This window comes from Bison bison, unplaced genomic scaffold, assembly GCF_000754665.1.
Source record: "Bison bison bison isolate TAMUID 2011002044 unplaced genomic scaffold, Bison_UMD1.0 scf7180017864060, whole genome shotgun sequence".
Taxonomy (NCBI): domain Eukaryota; kingdom Metazoa; phylum Chordata; class Mammalia; order Artiodactyla; family Bovidae; genus Bison; species Bison bison.
This window is the reverse complement of record NW_011494632.1, coordinates 2,413,452-2,433,357: the sequence shown is the minus strand read 5'-3', so window position 1 is coordinate 2,433,357 and position 19,906 is coordinate 2,413,452. Positions and strand designations below refer to the sequence as shown.

At 39.0% G+C, this 19,906-nt stretch overlaps 1 protein-coding gene across 1 annotated transcript in view; it reads right to left on the bottom strand.

The window, feature by feature from the left end:
* RXFP1 (relaxin/insulin-like family peptide receptor 1) overlaps positions 1-19,906 on the bottom strand; it is a 214,307-nt gene that overhangs the window by 40,384 nt on the left and 154,017 nt on the right. Inside the window, exons 5-9 of the mRNA XM_010836108.1 lie at positions 15,108-15,179; positions 12,183-12,254; positions 7,231-7,302; positions 7,070-7,141; positions 5,953-6,027 (exon numbers count right to left, since the gene is read on the bottom strand). Of these exons, the coding sequence (XP_010834410.1) occupies positions 5,953-6,027; positions 7,070-7,141; positions 7,231-7,302; positions 12,183-12,254; positions 15,108-15,179 (363 nt within the window). The remainder of the gene's footprint in view (positions 1-5,952; positions 6,028-7,069; positions 7,142-7,230; positions 7,303-12,182; positions 12,255-15,107; positions 15,180-19,906) is intronic.

The following is a 19,906-nucleotide window of genomic DNA, read 5'->3' as shown; positions in this document are numbered from 1 at the left end:
GAAACTCCAATACTTTGGCCACCTCATGAGAAGAGTTGACTCACTGGAAAAGACTCTGATGCTGGGAGGGATTGGGGGCAGGAGGAGAAGGGGATGACAGAGGATGAGATGGCTGGATGGCATCACTGACTCAATGGATGTGAGTTTGAGTAAACTCCGGGAGTTGGTGATGGACAGGGAGGCCTGGCGTGCTGCGATTCATAGGGTCGCAAAGAGTCTGACACGACTGAGCGACTGAACTAAACTGAACTGATATGTCTGGAGAGAAGACCCAAGTTGATGACATCTTGTTTTTCCTCTCTTCTTTTTCTGTGACCCTTTAATTCAGTTTTAGCCAATTTTATATTATCCTGCAACTTTGGATTCTTGGCTCTCATGTCATGTTTTTTTTTTTCTTTTTGATTCAAATGAAAGCTTTCTATTGATCTATCTTCAAGGTGATTGATTCTTTGCTCAGCTGTGTTCATCCTGCTGCTAAGCCTGTTGAAGTAATTCCTTGATTCTCTTTAAAGCTTCCGTCTTTTTTGCACACATTTTACACATGTGCATGTATGTTGCCTACTTTTTCCAATAAATCAGTTAACTGATTAATGGTAAGTTTTTTAAGAAAGATTTTTTGACATGGACCATTTTTAAAGTCTTTGTGGAATTTATCACAACACTGCTTCTGCTTTATGTTTTTTTGTGTGTGTGTGTGTGTGCTATGAGGCATGTTGGATCTAAACTCCCCAACCAGGAATCAAATCTGTACCCCTCTCTTGAAAGGGGAAGTTCCAACCACTGTACTGCTGGGGAGGTCCCAATCATAAGTATTTTAATTTCCTTGTTTGGTAGCTGTAACATCTGAGTTATCTCTAGGTCTGGTTCTGTTGATTGCTTTATAATGTGACAAGGATTATTCTTCTTGCTCTTTTTGAGGACTGGACTTTCTCAGCATTGCTGTTAATCATGACCCAGAAGTCCCAGCCCACTTTGTAACAGTACAGGATCCTGGGCTGGACAGGCTTATCTGTCCATGTTGCTGGAGTAGAGAGCTTTGGCTTCTACCACCCTTTTGGGTTCCCAGGTGGCTCAGTGGTGAAGAACTTGCCTGCCAATGCAGAAGCTGCAAGAACTATGGGTTTGATCCCTGGTTTTGGAAGATCCCTTGGAGGAAGAAATGGCAACTCAGTCTAGTATTCTTGCCCAGGAAATTCCATGAAGAGAGGAGCCTGGCAGATTATAGTCCATGGGGTCGCAGAATTGGACATGACTGAGCACACACACACACACACACACTGGTATCATAAAGCTTTTGCTTCCTAAGAAGGAAGTGTCTCAGGAAGAAGGAGGGGTTTGTGCCTGTGGGCCACCAAAGAAGACTGTCCAGTTTCTTTAATCACCCCTAGCCTTGCTGTGAGTTGGTGGAGACCAGAGGAAAAGAGCCTGTTAGGAGTAGCTGACTCCCCAGAGTCTGGGGTTCACAGCTATTCCAGAGGGTTACACTATCCCACACTTAACCTTTACAGGTTTATTACAGTTTTAGCAGTTTTCTTTGTACCTGCTTTATGACCATCAACTCTTCACCTTGTGCTTCTGCTAAAGGCAAAATACTGTAGGTGTCCTATCTCTCCTGGTCATGCCTTAGAATTCAGTGTACTTGCTTGCCTTATGACTGTAGCTCTCTGATGGGCTTGAGAAAATTATGATTGTGTAGATTGTAAAGTTCTTTCTCATTGGTAGAGAGGGAGCAATATTGTCTTGGGGCTTTCTATACCTTCAGTACAGCATTGTTGGAATGGAATTGTAATATACACTATTTTCTTTATATATATTTATAATATATAACAAGTATATATAATATATAATATTTTATTTATACTTCATATTATGATCTTGAAATTGCACCGTGTTGATGGAAGCAGGGCGGGTGTATTCATCTTTACTGTACCTGTGTTTGTACATCACGTCACATCACAGCCTGTCCTTTGCATGGCTTCCAGGACCTTGCTCCATAATGCATCCTCACTGGTTTCTATATTTTCAGATTCTTTATATTAGCTTCTTTTCCCTATATATAAATTTGCTTAGTCTCATCCAAAAATGAAAGTTTACTTTACTCTTGGGATCATCGTTTCAACTTTGGCTACTGCCTCAGCTGTTCGTATGCTTATTTACTACTTATTTTTCTTCCTTTTTGAATTTCACATATTTTATTGTGGTGTTTATAGGTTTTTTAAAATTGCTTTGCAAGAGCTATTGGGTTTGGCCAACCCCGGGTGACACATGGGTAAGGAACCCACTTGCCAATGCAGGGGATGCAGGAGACGCAGGTTCTATCCCTGGGTCAGGAAGATCCCCTGGAGTAGGTGATGGTAACCCACTCCAGTTGTCTTGCCTAGGAAATCTCATGGACAGAGGAGCCTTGTGAGCTACAGTCCATGAAGTTGCAAAGAGTTGGACATGACTGAACTACTGAGTATGCATGCACATATTAAAGGTTTTAGTCTGCTGTCTGTCGTATATCTTACAGGTATATTCTCCTAGGCTGTCATGTCTCTTTTTATTTTATTTATATTTTTCTATGTTTGCTAGCACATCCAACAGATTTTCTAGTTTATACTTTGCTAAATGAAAGTTCATATGCAAGGTAAAGTCATTATAATTAATTTTAAAATGAATACTTATGAAGCAAAAATTATTACTAGCATTAAAATTGGGATAGTATTCACTATCAGGAGTGCATGTGGAGTGAGTTGTTTGAATAGTTAAAATTTAAAGATTATAATTTTTATAAAGATTATAACTTTATAAAGAAATTTAAAAAGTCTACCTCCTTAGTGATAAATCCTAATTGTTTTATTTTTATCTGAAATGTAAATTTTCCTACCTTTTTAAAATCAAAGCAAAGTTTTATTATTGTATGAGTGTCCCACATTTGCTTCTGTTTTCAACCAACGCATGGACTTTTAATTGCTAATTCATTCATGTAAATATTGCTCAATTTTACTTAATTATTAAGTTGGGATTACTGAGTATGTTATAACAGTTAATGAATTCTTTGAACCCAAATTTAATCACCACAAATGATATTGCATTTAATTTGCCCTTTCCTTTGTCATTAGTGAGGGCACTATACTGTCATACCCAGATGCCCTCTGGACTTAGTAAGTAACGATTTAGGAGATGTTGCTCTTTTCCTAGATGGTTCCAAACTAGTGTGTTTTGAATTACAGGATCTGCTTTTTACAGCATTTCTTGCTGCTGCTTTGTTATTAGGTTGATAGTTGTTACTTCTCACTAAAACCAACCTTACTAACTTCCCCTCCTACTTTCAAGCTGGCACTTCTAGTCTGCTGTGAGCTTAAAACTCCAACAACCAAACTTTTGGGAATCTCCTATAAAATAAAAGACAGAGGGAATTTTCATATGACACAGTGCATGCAATTTATGGATCAAATTTTGAAGAGATATTTTGGATTCACTTCTTCATTTTTTTACCTGTCTCTTAGCCACATTTACTGGATAATTGAATTTTGCATAGGTGGGCTGATGCTAAGTACCACCAACAAAGCTACCGTGTGAAAAATTCCATGGAACATATTCTGTGATGAGGCTTCAAAAATAAATTCTAAATATTATATTCTTGTTACACAGAATTTGGAGATGGAACTAAAGTCACTTAGTCATCTATACCAAATGAATGGGTGAATAGATTGACAAAGAAAAGAGGTGATGTTATACAATGTCACAACATCCCTTCTGTCTTCTTCCTGCCTCCAAAGTATTTTGTTTTTTTGGAGATATTTTATTTTAGTAAGAGTTTCCATCCAGTATCACAGTAATCCAAGTCTGTGTCCCAACCACTAATGCCAATGAAGCTGAATGGTTCTGTGGAGACCTACAAGACCTTCTAGAACTAACACCAAAAAAAGATGTCCTTTTCCTCACAGGGGACTCGAATGCAAAAGTAGGAAGTCAAGAGATACCTAGAGTAACAGGCAAGCTTGGCCTTGAGGTAGAAAATGAAGCAGAACAAAGGCTAGGGAAAATTCGTAAAGAGATGGGAATACCAGACCACCTGACCTGTCTCCTGAGAAATCTGTATGTAGGTCAAGAAGCAACAGTTAGAACCAGACATGGAACAACAGGCTGTTTCCAAATTGAGAAAGGGATATGTCAAGGCTGTATATTGAATACTTGCTTATTTAACTTATATGCAGAGTACATCGTATGAAATGCTGGACTGGATGAAGCACAAGCTGGAATCAGGATTTCTGGGAAAAATATCAATAATCTCAGATATGCAGATGACACCACCCTTATGGCAGAAAGTGAAGAGGAACTAAAGAGCGTCTTGATGAAAGTGAAAGAGGAGAGTGAAAAAGCTGGCTTAAGACTCAACATTCAGAAAATGAAGATCATGGCATCCATTCCCATCCCTTCATGGCAAATAGATGGGGAAACAATGGAAACAGTAACAGACTTTATTTTCTTGGGCTCCAAAATCACTGCAGATGGTGACTGCAGCCAAGAAATTAAAAGACACTTGCTCCTTGGAAGAAAAGCCATGACCAACCCAGACAGCATATTAAAAAGCAGAGACATTACTTTACCAACAACGGTCCATCTAGTCAAAGCTATGGTTTTTCCAGTAGTCATGTATGGATGTGAGAGTTGGACCATGAAGAAAGCTGAATGGGAAGAATTGATGCTCTTGAACTGTGATTTTGGAGAAGACTCTTGAGAGTCCCTTGGACAGTAAGGAGATGAAACCAGTCAATCCTACAGGAAATCAGTCCTAAATATTCATTGGAAGGACTAATGCTGAAGTTGAAACTCCAATCCTTTGGGCACCTAATGCAAAGAACTGACTGATTAGAAAAGACCCAAATGCTGGGAAAGATTGAAGGTGTGAGGAGAAAGGGATGACAGAGAACAAAATGGTTGGATGGCACTGTGACTTGATGGACATGAGTTTGAACAAGCTCTAGGAGATGGTGATGGACAGGAAGCCTGGCTTGCTGCAGTCCATGGGGTCACATAGAGTTGGATGTGACTGAGCTACCAAAGTGAACTAAGCTTAGAGGAGTTAGTTTAGATAATAGGAATGTTTAATAAAATCATGCTAAAATTTTTGAGGAATTGTGACACAATATTGACAAGTTCCATTTGAGAAAAACCCAATATCCAAAATGAACTAGGCAAAAATAGAAAAGTTAGTTGTCTTCTGTAAGAAGAGATACAGGGAACCCTCCTATACTGTTGGTAGGAATGTAAATTGGTACAGCCACTATGGAGAGCAGCATGGAGTTTCCTTAACAAATTAAAAATAGAGCTACCATATAATAGAGCAACACCATTCCTGGGCATATATCTGCAGAAACTCTAATTTGAAAAGATACATGCACCCCAATATTCACAGCAGCGCTATTTACAATAGCCAAGACATGGAAGCAACATAAATGTCCATCAACAGAGTAATGGATAAAGAATATGTGGTTACTCAGCCACAAAAAGGAAGAATAATGCCATTTGCAGCAACTTGGATGGACCTGGAGATTATCATACTAAGTGAAGTAAATCAGACAGAAATACAAATATCATATGATATCGCTTATGTGTGGAGTCTAAAGTATGATATAAATGAACTTATTTACAAAACAGAAATAGACTTACAGACATAGAAAACAAACTAATGGTCACCACAGAAGAAAGGGGGGAAGGAAGGGATAAATTAGTTGCTTGGCATTAACAGATGCACAGTACTATATATAAAATAGATAACCAACAAGGACCTACTGTATAGCACAGGGAACTATACTCAATATCTTGTAATAACCTATAATTCTTTTCCATTATACACATACATATATATAACTAAATTACTTTGCTGTACTCCTGAAACTAACAGAACATTTTAAATCAGCTATATTTCAATAAAAATTAAAAAAGAAAAATACAGCAACTTACAGCCAGTGCAGTCTGGGCATGTGCTGACAAAGAGATTTGTCAGGCAAGCGGGTAAGGACGTTATTCATCAGTACTCTGAAAAAGAGAATCAGAAAGGAGTCGCATTTTTCTGTTTCTTTTTTCAACCGAAGTCAAACATGGGTTTATCATTATTCTCATGAAGTAGAGAACATCTAATAAGTTAGGTACATTCTTATTCTAATTTTTTGGTAAGTCTTGTTATATTTAAGTGCTTGTTAGTAATAAAATTAGACAAGTGATATTTGTCATATGGAAGAAGCAGTGACACCAGCAGACTGAAGAAAACACCTGTACCCTTCAATTGTGGGTGGTGAAAAGACGGTGATTTCAAATGAACGTTATTTTTCTTTACCAAGATTAATATACTAAGTCCCTTACGTATGAATGAGTTCCATTCCAAGAGCATGTTCTTTAAGTCTAATTTGTTCGTAAGTCCAACAAAGTTAGCCTAGGCGCCCAACAAACACGATCAGCTGTATAGTACTGTACTGTAATAGGTTTATGATACTTTTCACACAAATAATACATAACAAACACAAAAGATAAAGAAAACATTTTTGATCTTATAGTGTAATATCTTGAAAAGTATAGTAGTGTGGTACTACAGCTGGCATACAGAGGCTGGCACTGAGTGAACAGGGAAGATGAGCTACTGACTGGAGGACGGAAAGAAGGTGGGAGATGGTAGAGCTGAAGGATCATCAGCAACAGGAAATGGAAGACAAGCTGCAATGTCACTCATGTCTGATGTTGATGGAACACATGTTCACATCTTTAAAAGTTCACAGCTTGAAGGTTTGCATGTAGGGGACTTACTGTAAAGCATAGTACTGGTGTGCCTAAGAATATTGGAATGAAACATGACTGTGAGGCTGCGTTCAGTTTCGATGGGCTGACATTCTAGAAGACAGAAGATCTTATAAAATTGTTACGACTACAGAATAGCCTCGTAGAATAGGACTAGGAAATGGTTTTTAGTTGGAAAGGTCTTTTTCGGGTTCTAATTCCAAATAAAACGCTATTAAACTCAAAGTGATCATTTTTATTCATGTGTTTTCCTTCAACTGAAATATTTGCTCAAATTTTTAGTACTTACAGGAGAATAAGAGAATTTAGTCCATAAAATGTTAGTGGGGAAATTCGATTGAGGTGATTATCTTCAATTATCCTGCCAGCCAGGAGAAAAAATGGATTCATTTTATATATTTTTTCAACATAAAGACAAATTCCATAATATGCCACAGAAATGAAACATACAGCCATTCTAGTCTGTGGAGATCTTCAAAAACACCCGGCTTCAAGAGGGTTATTCTGTTATGACTGAGATACCTGAAAAAAGAGAAATGACAGTAAATCGGTTATCTTCTTGATATCTTACAATGAGGAAAGGAAGAACAATAGTCATTCATCTTAAAGTTTCTTATATGCTGTTCTCATCAGGCCATTTTCCTGCCTTTGGAACTCTTAATGTTCTTTATCATTTACCTTTCCATATCCAGTTTTTAATTTCTCAATTATCAATCAACCATCAACCAGTCAGTCAGTCACTCTATCTATTCATCTATTCATCAGATTGTTTTGACAGTGTGCTGCTGCTGCTGAGTCACATCAGTTGTGTTCGACTCTGTGTGACCCCATAGACTGCAGCCCACCAGGCTCCCCCGTCCCTGGGATTCTCCAGGCAAGAACACTGGAGTGGGTTGCCATTTCCTTCTCAGTGCATGAAAGTGAAAAGTGAGAGTGAAGTCGCTCAGTCGTGTCCGACTCTTCGCGACCCCATGGACTGCAGCCTACCAGGCTCCTCCGTCCATGGGATTTCCCAGGCAAGAGTACTGGAGTGGGGTGCCATTGTGCTAGGTCTCTAATCCCTTTCTTTGAGGAAGATGACATCTGAGCAGGTAAATAGTATAGCAGCGGAGGGAAAGAGCTAGAACATACAGTTACTCTGACTTTCCAGCAGAGAAGATGCTGAATGCTGTTTGGGGTTGTGGAGTTTGGAGGGGAGAGCAGACAGAGAGCCCTAATAGAAAGAGGCTCAACTGAGAAGAGATTTGGATGAGGGTGTGTCATCCATAAAGCAAAGCATGGGTGGGAGTGAGTCCCAGAGAGAGGAAATGACTTATGCAAAGGCAAGAGGTGTGAGGGTGACAAGTTGAAGGGTCACTGTGAAGAGGCTGAAAGGGGACACAGGAGAGGGGGGACACACGCCCTGGGGCAGGCAGGGACCTGCTCTGGAGAAAAGACACTGAGCACCTTATGGGGAGTCTGACCCCCTGTACTCTGAGGAGACTTGATTTCTCACTCTTCTGCAGAGTAGGTGCTCTCTTCCTTCTGTTATACTGATTGCTTATGCGTTTTTCTTTTTCTTCCAAGAGCAAACACCAGCTTTTAATAACTTTCAAAATCACCTCGTGTATAAGTGGAATCAAGCTAAAATAGTCAATTCATAGAGTCAGAAAGTATACTGGTAGATGCCAAGGGCCAGGGGTGAGGTGTGGGGAGGGGAATGGGGAGGTAGTGTTTAATGGGGCCAGGGTCTCAGTTTAGGAAGGTGAAAAATTAGGGATATGGATGGTGGTGAGAATGCACAACAATGTGAATGTATTTAGTGCCACTGAACTGTACAATTAAATATGATTAAATTGTTTTATATTTTGTAACTTTAACCTCAATATAAAAAACATTTAAAAAAATCACCTCTCTTCTTTTATAGAGGCCTTAGAGTCTTTGTGTAGTTTCTTTTTTTCTGAAGAAAACTTTTGGACACACACACAGACACACATAACCCAACAGAATAAATAATGGGATAAATAAAGGCAAATAGTTGCAAAAATCTAATTCCATTTAACTAATCAATCTAATTTAATAAAATTAGTTTAATCTAATTCTATTTAACTTTGTCCTTTTGATTTGGGAAAGTGGAGGTGAAACTCTCAAAATACCTAAGGTTGCCAGTGGTAGCAAGAGTCCAGGACTGAAATGTATGCAAAATTCCTCTCCTTCTATTTTGGCTTAAAATGGCAGAGAAACTGTCTTACATGTTTATTTCTGTATCAATTTCTCTGGCTCAGCAATTCTGCTCTGAATTGCTGTCAGACAGTTTGGTTCCTAGCTCTGCCACTTAACAGTGTGACCTGAAGCAAATGACTTCTGAAATCTCCAGTTTCCCCAGTTCTGAAGTGGAAATAACATCAGAACCTAATTCATGGGGTTGTTGAGCATTTGAGGCCAGGCGTGTCAGAAGCGCTTGGCACATATTATCATGACGATGTCTCTGTTCAACTTCCCACATCAATTTCTTGCCTCCTCTTTTCCCCACTGCCTGTGATTCCTATGCAAGTGTTCATTCAGTCCCATTTCTACTGATGTGTGGACCACACTGATTTCTCTCTTCACTCTGACAAATTGGGCAGTTGCGTGTGATGTGTTGTTAGTTGCTCAGCGGTCTCCGACTCTTTGTTACCCCCATGGACTGTAGCCCTCCAGGCTCCTCTGTCCTTGGAGTTCTCCAGGTAATGATACTGGAGTGGGTAGCCATTCCCTTCTCCAGGGTCTCTTACCAACCCAGACTTCCTGCGTCTCCTTCACTATAGGCAGATTCATCGTCTGAGCCACCAGGAAAACCCAATTCCACTTCTACTCATATGTGGACCACACTGATTTCTCTTCTTTTCTCCACTCTGACAGATCAGGGAGCTGATATCCTATGAAATCTCTCCTGCCAAGAATTTCCTTTCCCCTCTCCACCCCGCAGATCTGACTTTTGCTTGGGGGTAGCATGGGATAAGACCCCCACACTCTAGCCACTTCTTCCCTTCCCTTGCAAGCCTGGAGCCCCAGTTGGGCTCGGGAAGATGGAAAGCATCTCAGAGGCTCCCTTAAGAGTCACTGGAAGTCCCCCAAGTAAAGGTATTTGATCCATCCCCACTCCCAAAGCCCTGTGCTGTCTGTTTCACCCGGTCTTCTTCAGTTTTCAGTCTTCATCCACTGCTCTGGACCTGAAATGATAACTGCTTTCAGACAACCATCATAGCAGCTGTGGTTTGAGCAGGTTTAAGTCCTAAGAAAGTAAATCCCTCACCATATCTCTAACTATGATATATATGTGGGCATTGTTTCCCCAACATAGACTGTAAGCTTCTGGAAAGCAAGGGGGTGCCTCTCCCCAGAGGAAGCACATGGTTCTCCCTGAAATACGAGAGTGTAATGTGCTAGAAGGCAGCAGGTCTGACTTCTCTTTCTCTGTACCGCCCTCTAGAATGTCTAGCTGAAGAACTTGCACACTCTGAGGGATAATGAATATCTATGGATGAGTGACGAGCAGAATCTGATGGTGATCCATGAAAACCCAGGACCATGTGACATTTTTACATGCAGACAATATTCTAGTGGCAGGAAAAAGCCAAGGAGCGGATGGAAGACACTTCTGCATTTACTCTCCAGTTTCTACTATCTTTCAAGAGCCCCCTGTATATTCATTGAACATTATACCAAGAAGATATGTATAAAAGTTTTGAATAGATTTGTGAGAGATTGTAAAGAAAGGTAGTCAGAAATATGATAAGGATGAGTCCAATCCTGACTTCGGGTAATTTGCTATGACATGAAAGAGCAGGGGACAGAAGGGACGAGGACACGGCTACAGGGGTTACTGTTAAGACTTTGGAACTCCAGTGACTTTCTTCCACTTTGTTACTAAGTGATTGGGTGGCCTTCTTGACTCAAACCCAAACTCTGATACCACCAGTGAGCAATCTGACCAAAGTTTCTTGAGCTAAGGATTAAAAAATGGGATAGAATAGAAAGCAAGGGGCCAGGAATAGAAATACAAAAAACTTTTATTTATGTGATTTTGGGTCATAAATCCCTTCAATAACTCCTGGGAGTCAGCTGCTTGGTAGAATGCAATGAAATGGAACTCTGAGAATGACTATTTTAAAAAACTTTGCTCTTAACTAGAATGAGATACCATTTTACAGCCATAAGGATGGCTGTCATTAAAAACTACACAGCACAAAACAACAACAAAATCCCAGAAAATAGCAAGAGTTGATGAGGATGTAGAAGAATTGGAACCTGTGCATTGCTGATGAGAATGTAAAATGGTGCAGATGCTGTGGAAAACAGTAAGGTGAATCCTCAGAAAATCAAATGTAGAATTGCCATATAATCCAGCAATTCCAGTTCTGGGCATTCACCCAAGAGAATGGAATCAAGGGCTCAAAGAAATATTTGTACATCAATGTTCATAGCAACATTATTTACAATGGCTGAAAGGTGGAAATGACCTCAGTGTCTGTCTATCTAAGTCAATAAATAAAAAATGTGATACACAGAGTGGAATATTATTCAGTCTTACTATAGTTACATTCAGGAATGAAATTGTGATATATATTACGTGGATGAATCTTGAAGGCATAATGCTAAGACTAAGATGTTATGAAATAAGCCTGACACAAAAGGGAAAATATTACCTGTTTCTACTTCTGTGAGGTCCCTAGAGTAGTCAGATTCGTAGGGACAGAATGTTTAATGGTATTTGCAAGAGGCTGGAAGAGAGGCTTGGGGAGTTAGAGTTTAATGGATGTGGAGTCTTAGTTGGGAGGATGAAAAGTTCTGGAGATGGATAGTTGAATAGTGTGAATGTACTGAATACCACTGAACTATATCCTTAGAAATGACTCAAATGGCAACTGTGCTATATGTATTTTACCATAATTTTTTTTTAAACTTTGTTCTTTCAAACTTATCATGCTTTATATATTTGTACAAGGAGAATTAGTGGGAAAAGCACAATTTTGGGTTTTCTCCTTCATAAATTTTAGCCATCACTAGGTTTTCTCAGGTTGATAAAGGTCATTCAGTCCTCATTCCCATCACTATGGCTAATGCATATTGTGTGCCTAATTCTTCTGATTTTTCTCATTCATTCCCCTCAACAACCCTGAGGTAGGTACTGTTGTAGTTTTCACTTTTACGGTAGAGGGAGTTGATGCTTAGAAAGGAAAATCAGTCCTCAAGTTCACACACCCAGTGAGTTGGTGCAGCATGTGTGACTCAAGGTCCCACGCCTTTGGCCCCAGTGTGGAGACGCCTGCTGTCTGCACATGCCCTGAACGCCATCATGGGTGGCAGGGCAATATGCAGTGGGAGGGGTCGGGTCCACAGGCCACCACGGAATGGGAAGACTAATTGGCCCTGGTACTTACAGTTTAGTAAGACTGTACAGTCCTCGGAAAGCATAGACAGATACGGATCTAATCTTATTGTTTTGCAGGCACCTGTGAAAATGATTATTAAAGGGAAAACATGAGGAAAAGGAGTTTCAGTTTTGCAAGAATGAAAAGAATTTTGTAGATGGATGGTGGTGAAGGTGGTGCAAAAATGTGGGCGTGTTTAATGCCTCTGAATATACACTTAAAAATGGTGAAGATGGTACATTTTATGTCCTGTGTATTTTACCACAACATCTTGTAATTACCTATAATGGAAGAGAATGTAAAAAAAAGAATACCTATGTTTATATATATGTATAATTGAATCATTTTGCTGTACATCTGAAACTAACACAACATTGTACTATACTTCAATAATTTTTTTTTGAAAAAAATAAAAAAGGGGAAATGTCAAGAATTCTTTAAAATTAAAAAAGATAAACAGGACAAAATAGTGAAGCTGGATATATGTAATTTTCTTTCTTGATTAAGTTCATAAATTACTGGGCTGGTTTTTATTTAGAGCTTCTAGTTATAAATTTAGACTTATGATGCCTAAAATTTAACATTTGAATTTTCAATGAGCGAAACTTCAGTTTTAGGGCCTAGCAAGGTACTTAAACTAATCAAAGAGGCCTAGAAGCCTTTTTAACATTCTGATATTTCCTGATGTAATTCTATAAACTTGATACTATTCAGCACAGCCCTGGTAGCACTACAAGGCTATGACATTACTAAGACCCCAAACCATATGCCATGTTCATCACAGATTGGCCAAGCAAGTCAACTTGGATTGTATTTATTTGACACCCAAGTTTTGCTCCAAAAAGTGTTTGAGAAAATGTATCAAATATACATACCACAGAAGAGAAAAACAGAAATACAAAAAGTCAGGTCTAGAAGACTATAAATGAGCTTGGAAGGCCAAGCAAGGATGCTGGCTGCAGAGTTCACTGAGGTCATGCTGAAGGTGGGGCCTGGAATTAACAGGAGGTCAGAGGAAACAGAACCTGGAGCACAAGCCCTTGCATCCCATGTACCCAGTTAAGCTCCACACATTCATAAGCACTGGCCCCAGGTTGTAGCAAGAAGGAAGTAAGGATTTTAAGCCTGACTTCTTTCCTTCTTCTGATGCGAGTCACCATTGTCCTGGTGTGAGTGCGTGCTAAGTCGCTTCAGTTGAGTCTGACTCCTTGAAACCCAATGGACTGTAGCCCACCAGGCTCCTCTGTCCACGGGATTCTCCAGGCAAGAATACTGGAGTGGGTTGCCATGTTCTCGTACAGGGGATCTTCCCGACCCAGGGATTGCGCCTATGTCCCTCATGTCTCTTGCATTGACAGACTGGGTTCATTACCATTAGTGCTGCCTGGGAAGCCATATATTGCCTGGAGGTGGAATCAAAGGATATCTCTAGCCACCAATTACAACTTTTTTGGTAATTAGGCTATTTTGATCTATTACTTGGAACAAATTGGTTGTTCAAGAATTAAAGTTCATTGTATAACAATGCCAACATACTGAAATTAGAGTTGAATTCAATGGCACCCCACTCCAGTACTCTTGCCTGGAAAATCCCATGGACGGACGAGCCTGGTAGGCTGCAGTCCATGGGGTCGCTAAGAGTCGGACACGACTGAGCGACTTCACTTTCACTTTTCACTTTCATGCATTGGAGGAGGAAATGGCAACCCACTCCAGTGTTCTTGCCTGGAGAATCCCAGGGACCGCGGGGCCTGGTGGGCTGCCGTCTATGGGGTCGCACAGAGTTGGACACGACTGAAGCGACTCAGCAGCAGTAGCAGCCTGACTCCTTTTAAACCATGTGAACACAAGGTGGTGCTACAGATCGGGAAAATTCTTCCTACTCCAGCGATCAGGAAACAGGAAGAAAGTGTCCTCTTGAAATGTGTGTATCAGGCTTAAACTTGAAAACCTCTTCTCTCTTGATTGATTAATATCTAGAATATACTTCTGAAACGTCTTTTATTGGAATTCAGTTTTCGGATGTGAAAACTTTTTCTTCAGATAATCTGAGCTTTGAGAATATTTCATCAAACAAAATGCATAATTTTTCTTCTGATTCTGTTCTATTTCTATTATCTTAAAGAAAAAGTACAGATAGATGATATCTATGTACCAGGGTTCTATAGTGTAAACACAAACCCAAAACCAATGCAGATGTGAAAATGAAACCAGGAACTCTGACATGTTTTCTCCATAGTGTAATGCAGACACAGAATACTTAAACCTAGCAGTTTAAGCCTGTGACAATATAATTCAGCCACAAAACTGACCTAAATAACAGGCGACCATCACCGGGGCCATTACAGATTTTGAGAGTACGTTGGTAATCTTAGACTGATGGGAAGCCAACATGTCAGATAAAACTCAATGAGGTAGATGTGAACATGGAATTAATTCTACAAAACAACATGCTTGGAGGTTTCAAACCACAAGAACTTGCTATCTTGTGTAGAGATTGGACTTGCAAACATACGGAAGAAAAATTTCCCTATCTAAGCATGAGGGCAGGCCTGGTAAAGGGTACTAACATCTTTCTCTATGATTGATGTTGAGGTACAGAGAGCAAAGCCTCTTGAGTGTCTTTACTTGGGGGAGGGGCAAGAGAATTGAGAGAATTCTCAATACACATTGAGAATTCAGAGTAAGAGAATTCACAGTACACATACTTTGGTTTCTTTAGGGATAGATATCTGAGAGTTTGCTAGGGTGGCTTCTAGAAGCAGTCAGAAAAACAATGTTACTTGGTAGTCTCCAGCTAACAGTTAAATACTTCCCCAAAGAGGGGTTAGACTTAAGCAGAGGTGTAGTGTTGGTCTCTGCAGAAGTGCGAAGAAACAGATATGCCAAAAAACATTAGTCAATTTAATACTAAGAATTAAAATTTTTTCTTACAGAGTCTGAAGACCATGGTACCTTTTGAAGACATTAGGAGGAAGCTTTCTTATTAAGTTCCGCCTGAGTGACCTGAAATAAATGTAAATTTTGGATTTTAAAGTTCTTTTCTTTACTTTTAATAGCAGTATGAACAATTATAAACTCTATTTACTTTAAGACTAGCTTTCAGGAAATACTTTGATTCATAATGTCACTCTTGTATTCATACCATTTAAAATTTTTTAGAAGAGATTTTTGTTTGAGAGATATCTTAATTTTATTTTAATTAATTAGTGTTTTATTAAGATACAGCTGATTTACAGTATTATATTAGTTTCAGATATACAACATAGAAATACAAAATATTTATAGATTATACTGCATTTATAGTTATTAGAAAATATTGGCTACATTCCTGTGACGTAGCTCATTTATTTTATTCACAGCAGTTTGTAGCTCTTAATCCCCATTTTACCTTGCCCCCTTCCCTCTCCCCACTGGTAACCACTAGCTTGGTTTCTATACATATGAGTCTTTTTGTTTTGTTATATTTGGTAATATGTTTTATTTTTTAGATTCCACATATAAGTGAAAACATAGAGTATTTGTCTTTTTCTGACTTATTTCACTAAGCATAATACCCTTGAGGTATTATCCACTTTGTTGCTAATGGTAAATTTCATTCTTTTTTATGGTGGAGAAGTATTCCATTATATATATGTACTATATCTTCTTTATCCATTCCTCCATCAATGGACACTTAGATTGCTTCCAAGTCCAAAATAGCATTTGTCAGCACCAGGGTCTGCTTGGTAGAATGAGCTCCCAGAATGGCTGCCCCCTTGTCTATGTCCCCAGAGTGAGCTCTCGTTGCCTCCTGCCTCTTCAGGAGGTTCTCCAAGATCAGCAGGTGAGACTAATCCAGGTTCCTTTCAAATTACTGCTTCTGCCCCAGGTCCCTGAGCAGGTAAGGTTTTGCATGCACCGCTTAAGAGTGGAGTCTCTATTTCCCACTGCCCTCTGGGACTCCTGAAAGTAAGCTCTGATGGCCTTCAAAGACCAGTGTTCTTGGACCTCGTCTTCTTGGTACAGGATTCCCATATTGAGGAGCCTGATGTGTGGTTTGGGCCCCTTGGTCCCTTTAGGAGAATCTCTACAATTGCAATTGTTCTCCCATTTTTGGGTCATCCCCTGGGGTTATGGGTCTTGATTATACGAAGTTTCTGCTCCTACTTCCCTTCTTGTTGTAGTTACTTCTTTCTGACATTCGTTGTAGACCGTCTTTCCTGGTAGGTTCCAGTCTTTTTCACAGACGGTTCTGCAGCTAGTGATGGTTTTGTGGTGCCCATGAGAGGAGGTGAGCTCAGGGTCTTACCATCCGTCGGTCTTGGGAATTGCTTCTCTTCATAGTACTAATTGAACTAGGACTGTTGATTTTGAATTATTTGAAATAGTTTTCTTAAATTTAAGTTACAACATTGTAATTCTGACAAAAACTTGAAACAATAAAACTGGTAAAATAATCTTCAGTTATGTTCTTTTCTATTTTTATTTAACAAACAGAAAGCATCTCAGTTTTTGAGTGACAATAAGGATAGTGTTTTCTTGTTTAAAGCATATTCAAGAACCTAATATTATAATCCTCAATATTTCAATTTTCACATTCCACTACCTTTGCTTCCTTTAAAAATTATTTATAAAGGAAACTGTCCATTGGTCCATATAGTTGAACCATCTTTATTCAAGAAGTAATCCCAATGCAATTTCTAATAAGTTGTATAAAAAAGATTTCCACTTGTATTACAGTTTATAAGCAGCTTGACACAGGCCAGGTTCACATAATTGTGGTTGTATTGAAAAGGACCTAACGTTTAATTCTTTAAGCAATATAATATGGTAGGAACAAAATAAAACAAGCAAAAAATCCCAACCATTGAAGCTGGCAGTCCCTGGCATGAAACATACATAATCTTTCCATGTCAGTTTCTTTAACTGTGAAAGAATGTATTTGGACTACATGACCTCTAATAATATGGTGCCACTGTTGTTACTGTCCTCGTCTATTATGACGGAGCAGGTGCTCATTAAGAAATGAGCAATACACCTCACTGATGGGAGTTTGATCTACTGTGGGACAAACATTTGGAAACAATGGTCAACATAAAGAACTCAGTGAAGAGACAGCTTCATACAAAAGACATGACTAGTGTTACTTGTGTTGGTGTGGACCAGTATTGCCTGAACTTGATAATGAATCCTTCTTAAAAATAGCTTCTCAGACTCTTGAGAACACATTTTTGGAAACTAATTGGAGAAAAAACTATTCTAGAATATAGAAAACTATGTATTCTCAACATGAACGTTATTGGAAAATTAAGAAATTAATTTCTTAAGGAGTGAAAAAAGCTTACTTTTTTAATAGATAAAGAACTAGTATGTGTAAATATACACAGTATATCTGAAGTATTAAAACATCACAGATGAGGACAAAAATGTCTAAAATAGCCTCAGGAAGGGAGGCAATAAAGAAAAGAAAAAAAGTTAAGAAACACCATTCTAAACTATACAGACCCGTCATTTAGTGATTTTTTTTTCTTTTAATGACTGAATGTCAAAGGTTGATTAGCTAGTAACCTTCTCTAGAGATCACTCTTAGCTGCTGGGTTATCACCAAATGTTTTATTCCTTATATCAGCTAATTGAAAATCCCTTTTCTACTAAGAGTTCTCACTTGGCTTAGAGCTTCAATTCTGCTTTATATCCCTGTTCAAATGTTTGTGTTGTGTAAGGATTAACTGCTAAATGTTTGGGTTTGATTTAAAGTTATTGATGAAAGTTTAGTGTGCTTCCAAAAGGGTGTTCATTCATTAATTTTCTCAACAAACCTGGGTTGAATGCCTTCTATTGTACTTTGCAAAAAAGGTAATATCCCCGTCCTGGATAAACTCATACTCTATTTGGATGACAAATAACATACTTTATTAAATAAAGATTCTTCTTTGGATAATAGCTCAGGACTATTTTTTATTGTAATGATTTACTTGTAAATTCAACTCAGAAACACGGTTTAGAGCTTATTGTACTTGTTATGGACTTGGAAGTTATATAGAAAAACCACATTGTAGGGCCCCCATGAAGCTTATGGCATTCTCCTTTTTCTGGTGGTGATTAGGACCACCCCAACCACTATGGCATGAGGGAGAACATTTGATATACTTAAAGGAGATACAACTGAGATTCTACGAAAGAACTCAAGAGGAAGAGGCTAATAGCTCCTGAGTGAGAGGGTGACTCTAGAAGGAGGGGTGGCTCCTTTAATGGCTCCTGAATAATGTTTCTTAGGAAGTTAAGTTTTTTTATTAATAGTGCCTAGAACTTATAGACTACTTCTTTCTAATGATGCAGAATATTTCACAAGTAGCATTCTCTGTATTTTTATAATACCCTACTGACATAAAAAGAGGTAGGTGTTAATTCTCTCACTTTACAGGATGGACCAAAATACTTTATAATATAGTAGAGCCTTGTATTTTAACATTTAATATTAATGAAATGTTATAGACATGAATTCCTGAGCTTGACTCCTACATTTCCAAATGCCTGTTGGCAATTTCCATGGAGTGATCTTTAATCTATCATTGAAAAAACAACTAAATTGAAGTTCTAATCTGCCCCACTAACTGTCACCAAGTCTCCCCTATCACCCTGTTCCTCAGGACAGAAACCTTGGAGTCACCCTGAATCCTTTCTTCTCTCTTGCCTTCTGTACCCAATCATTCATGAAGATCAGATTGCATTCTAGATGCAGATGTAGAGCATGGATGTGTGAACATGCGAGTGGGGGGAAATTGGGATTGACAAATACACACTGCTGCTGCTAAGTCATTTCAGTCGTGTCCGACTCTGTGCGACCCCACCACGTATAAAATAAAGAACTAGTGGGAAGCTGCCGCGTAGCCCAGGAAACTTGACTTGGTGCTATGTGATGACTTGGAAGGCTAGGATGGGGCGTCGGAGGGAGGCTCCAGAGGGAGGGGATATATGTATACATATAATTGATTCACTTTGTTGTGTAGCAGAAACTAACACAAAACTATGGGCTTTCCAGGTGGTGCTAGTGGTAAAGAACCCGCCCACCAATGAAGGTTAGAGGTAAGACATGCCGGTTCTATCCCTGGGTCGAGAAGATCCCCTGGAGAAGAGAATGGCAATCCACTCCAGTATTCTTGCCTGGAGAATGTCATGGACAGAGGAACCTGGCAGGCTACAGTTCATAGGGTTGCAGAGTCAGACATGACTGGAATGACTTAGCACACAGCACACAACATAACACTGTAAAGCAATTATGCCTCAATTTAAAAAAAGATCTGATTCCAGCTTTTCTTCATATCAAGGGTTGAAAATTGGCAGCTCATAGGTCTGTATACATCTCTTTATAAATGTCTATATTTTTGGATGCGTGTGTATATGTATTTTGAGCCAGGATAGCCTTTTCTAAGTTGAATTAGAATGCCTTCAGGGGCACTTACACTCTCTTCTTAGTCACTGCTATATCTACTTCCATTCCTCCAGCCCTTTTCCTCTTTTTCCTTTTACAAAAATAAATTAAATTGTTGAAAAATATATTCAAATTCTATTTGTAGGAAAACAAAAGATGAGATTACCAACATGAGGGTATTCATTGATTTGGACTTGCTAGCATTTCTGTACAAGCAGTATTAGTGATGATTTTTTTCTTTAAAACTAGAAGAAACTCATCTTAAATTTTTATACCTAGGTGTTCTAGTCATAATTTAAATCGCAGAAACTCTCCACAG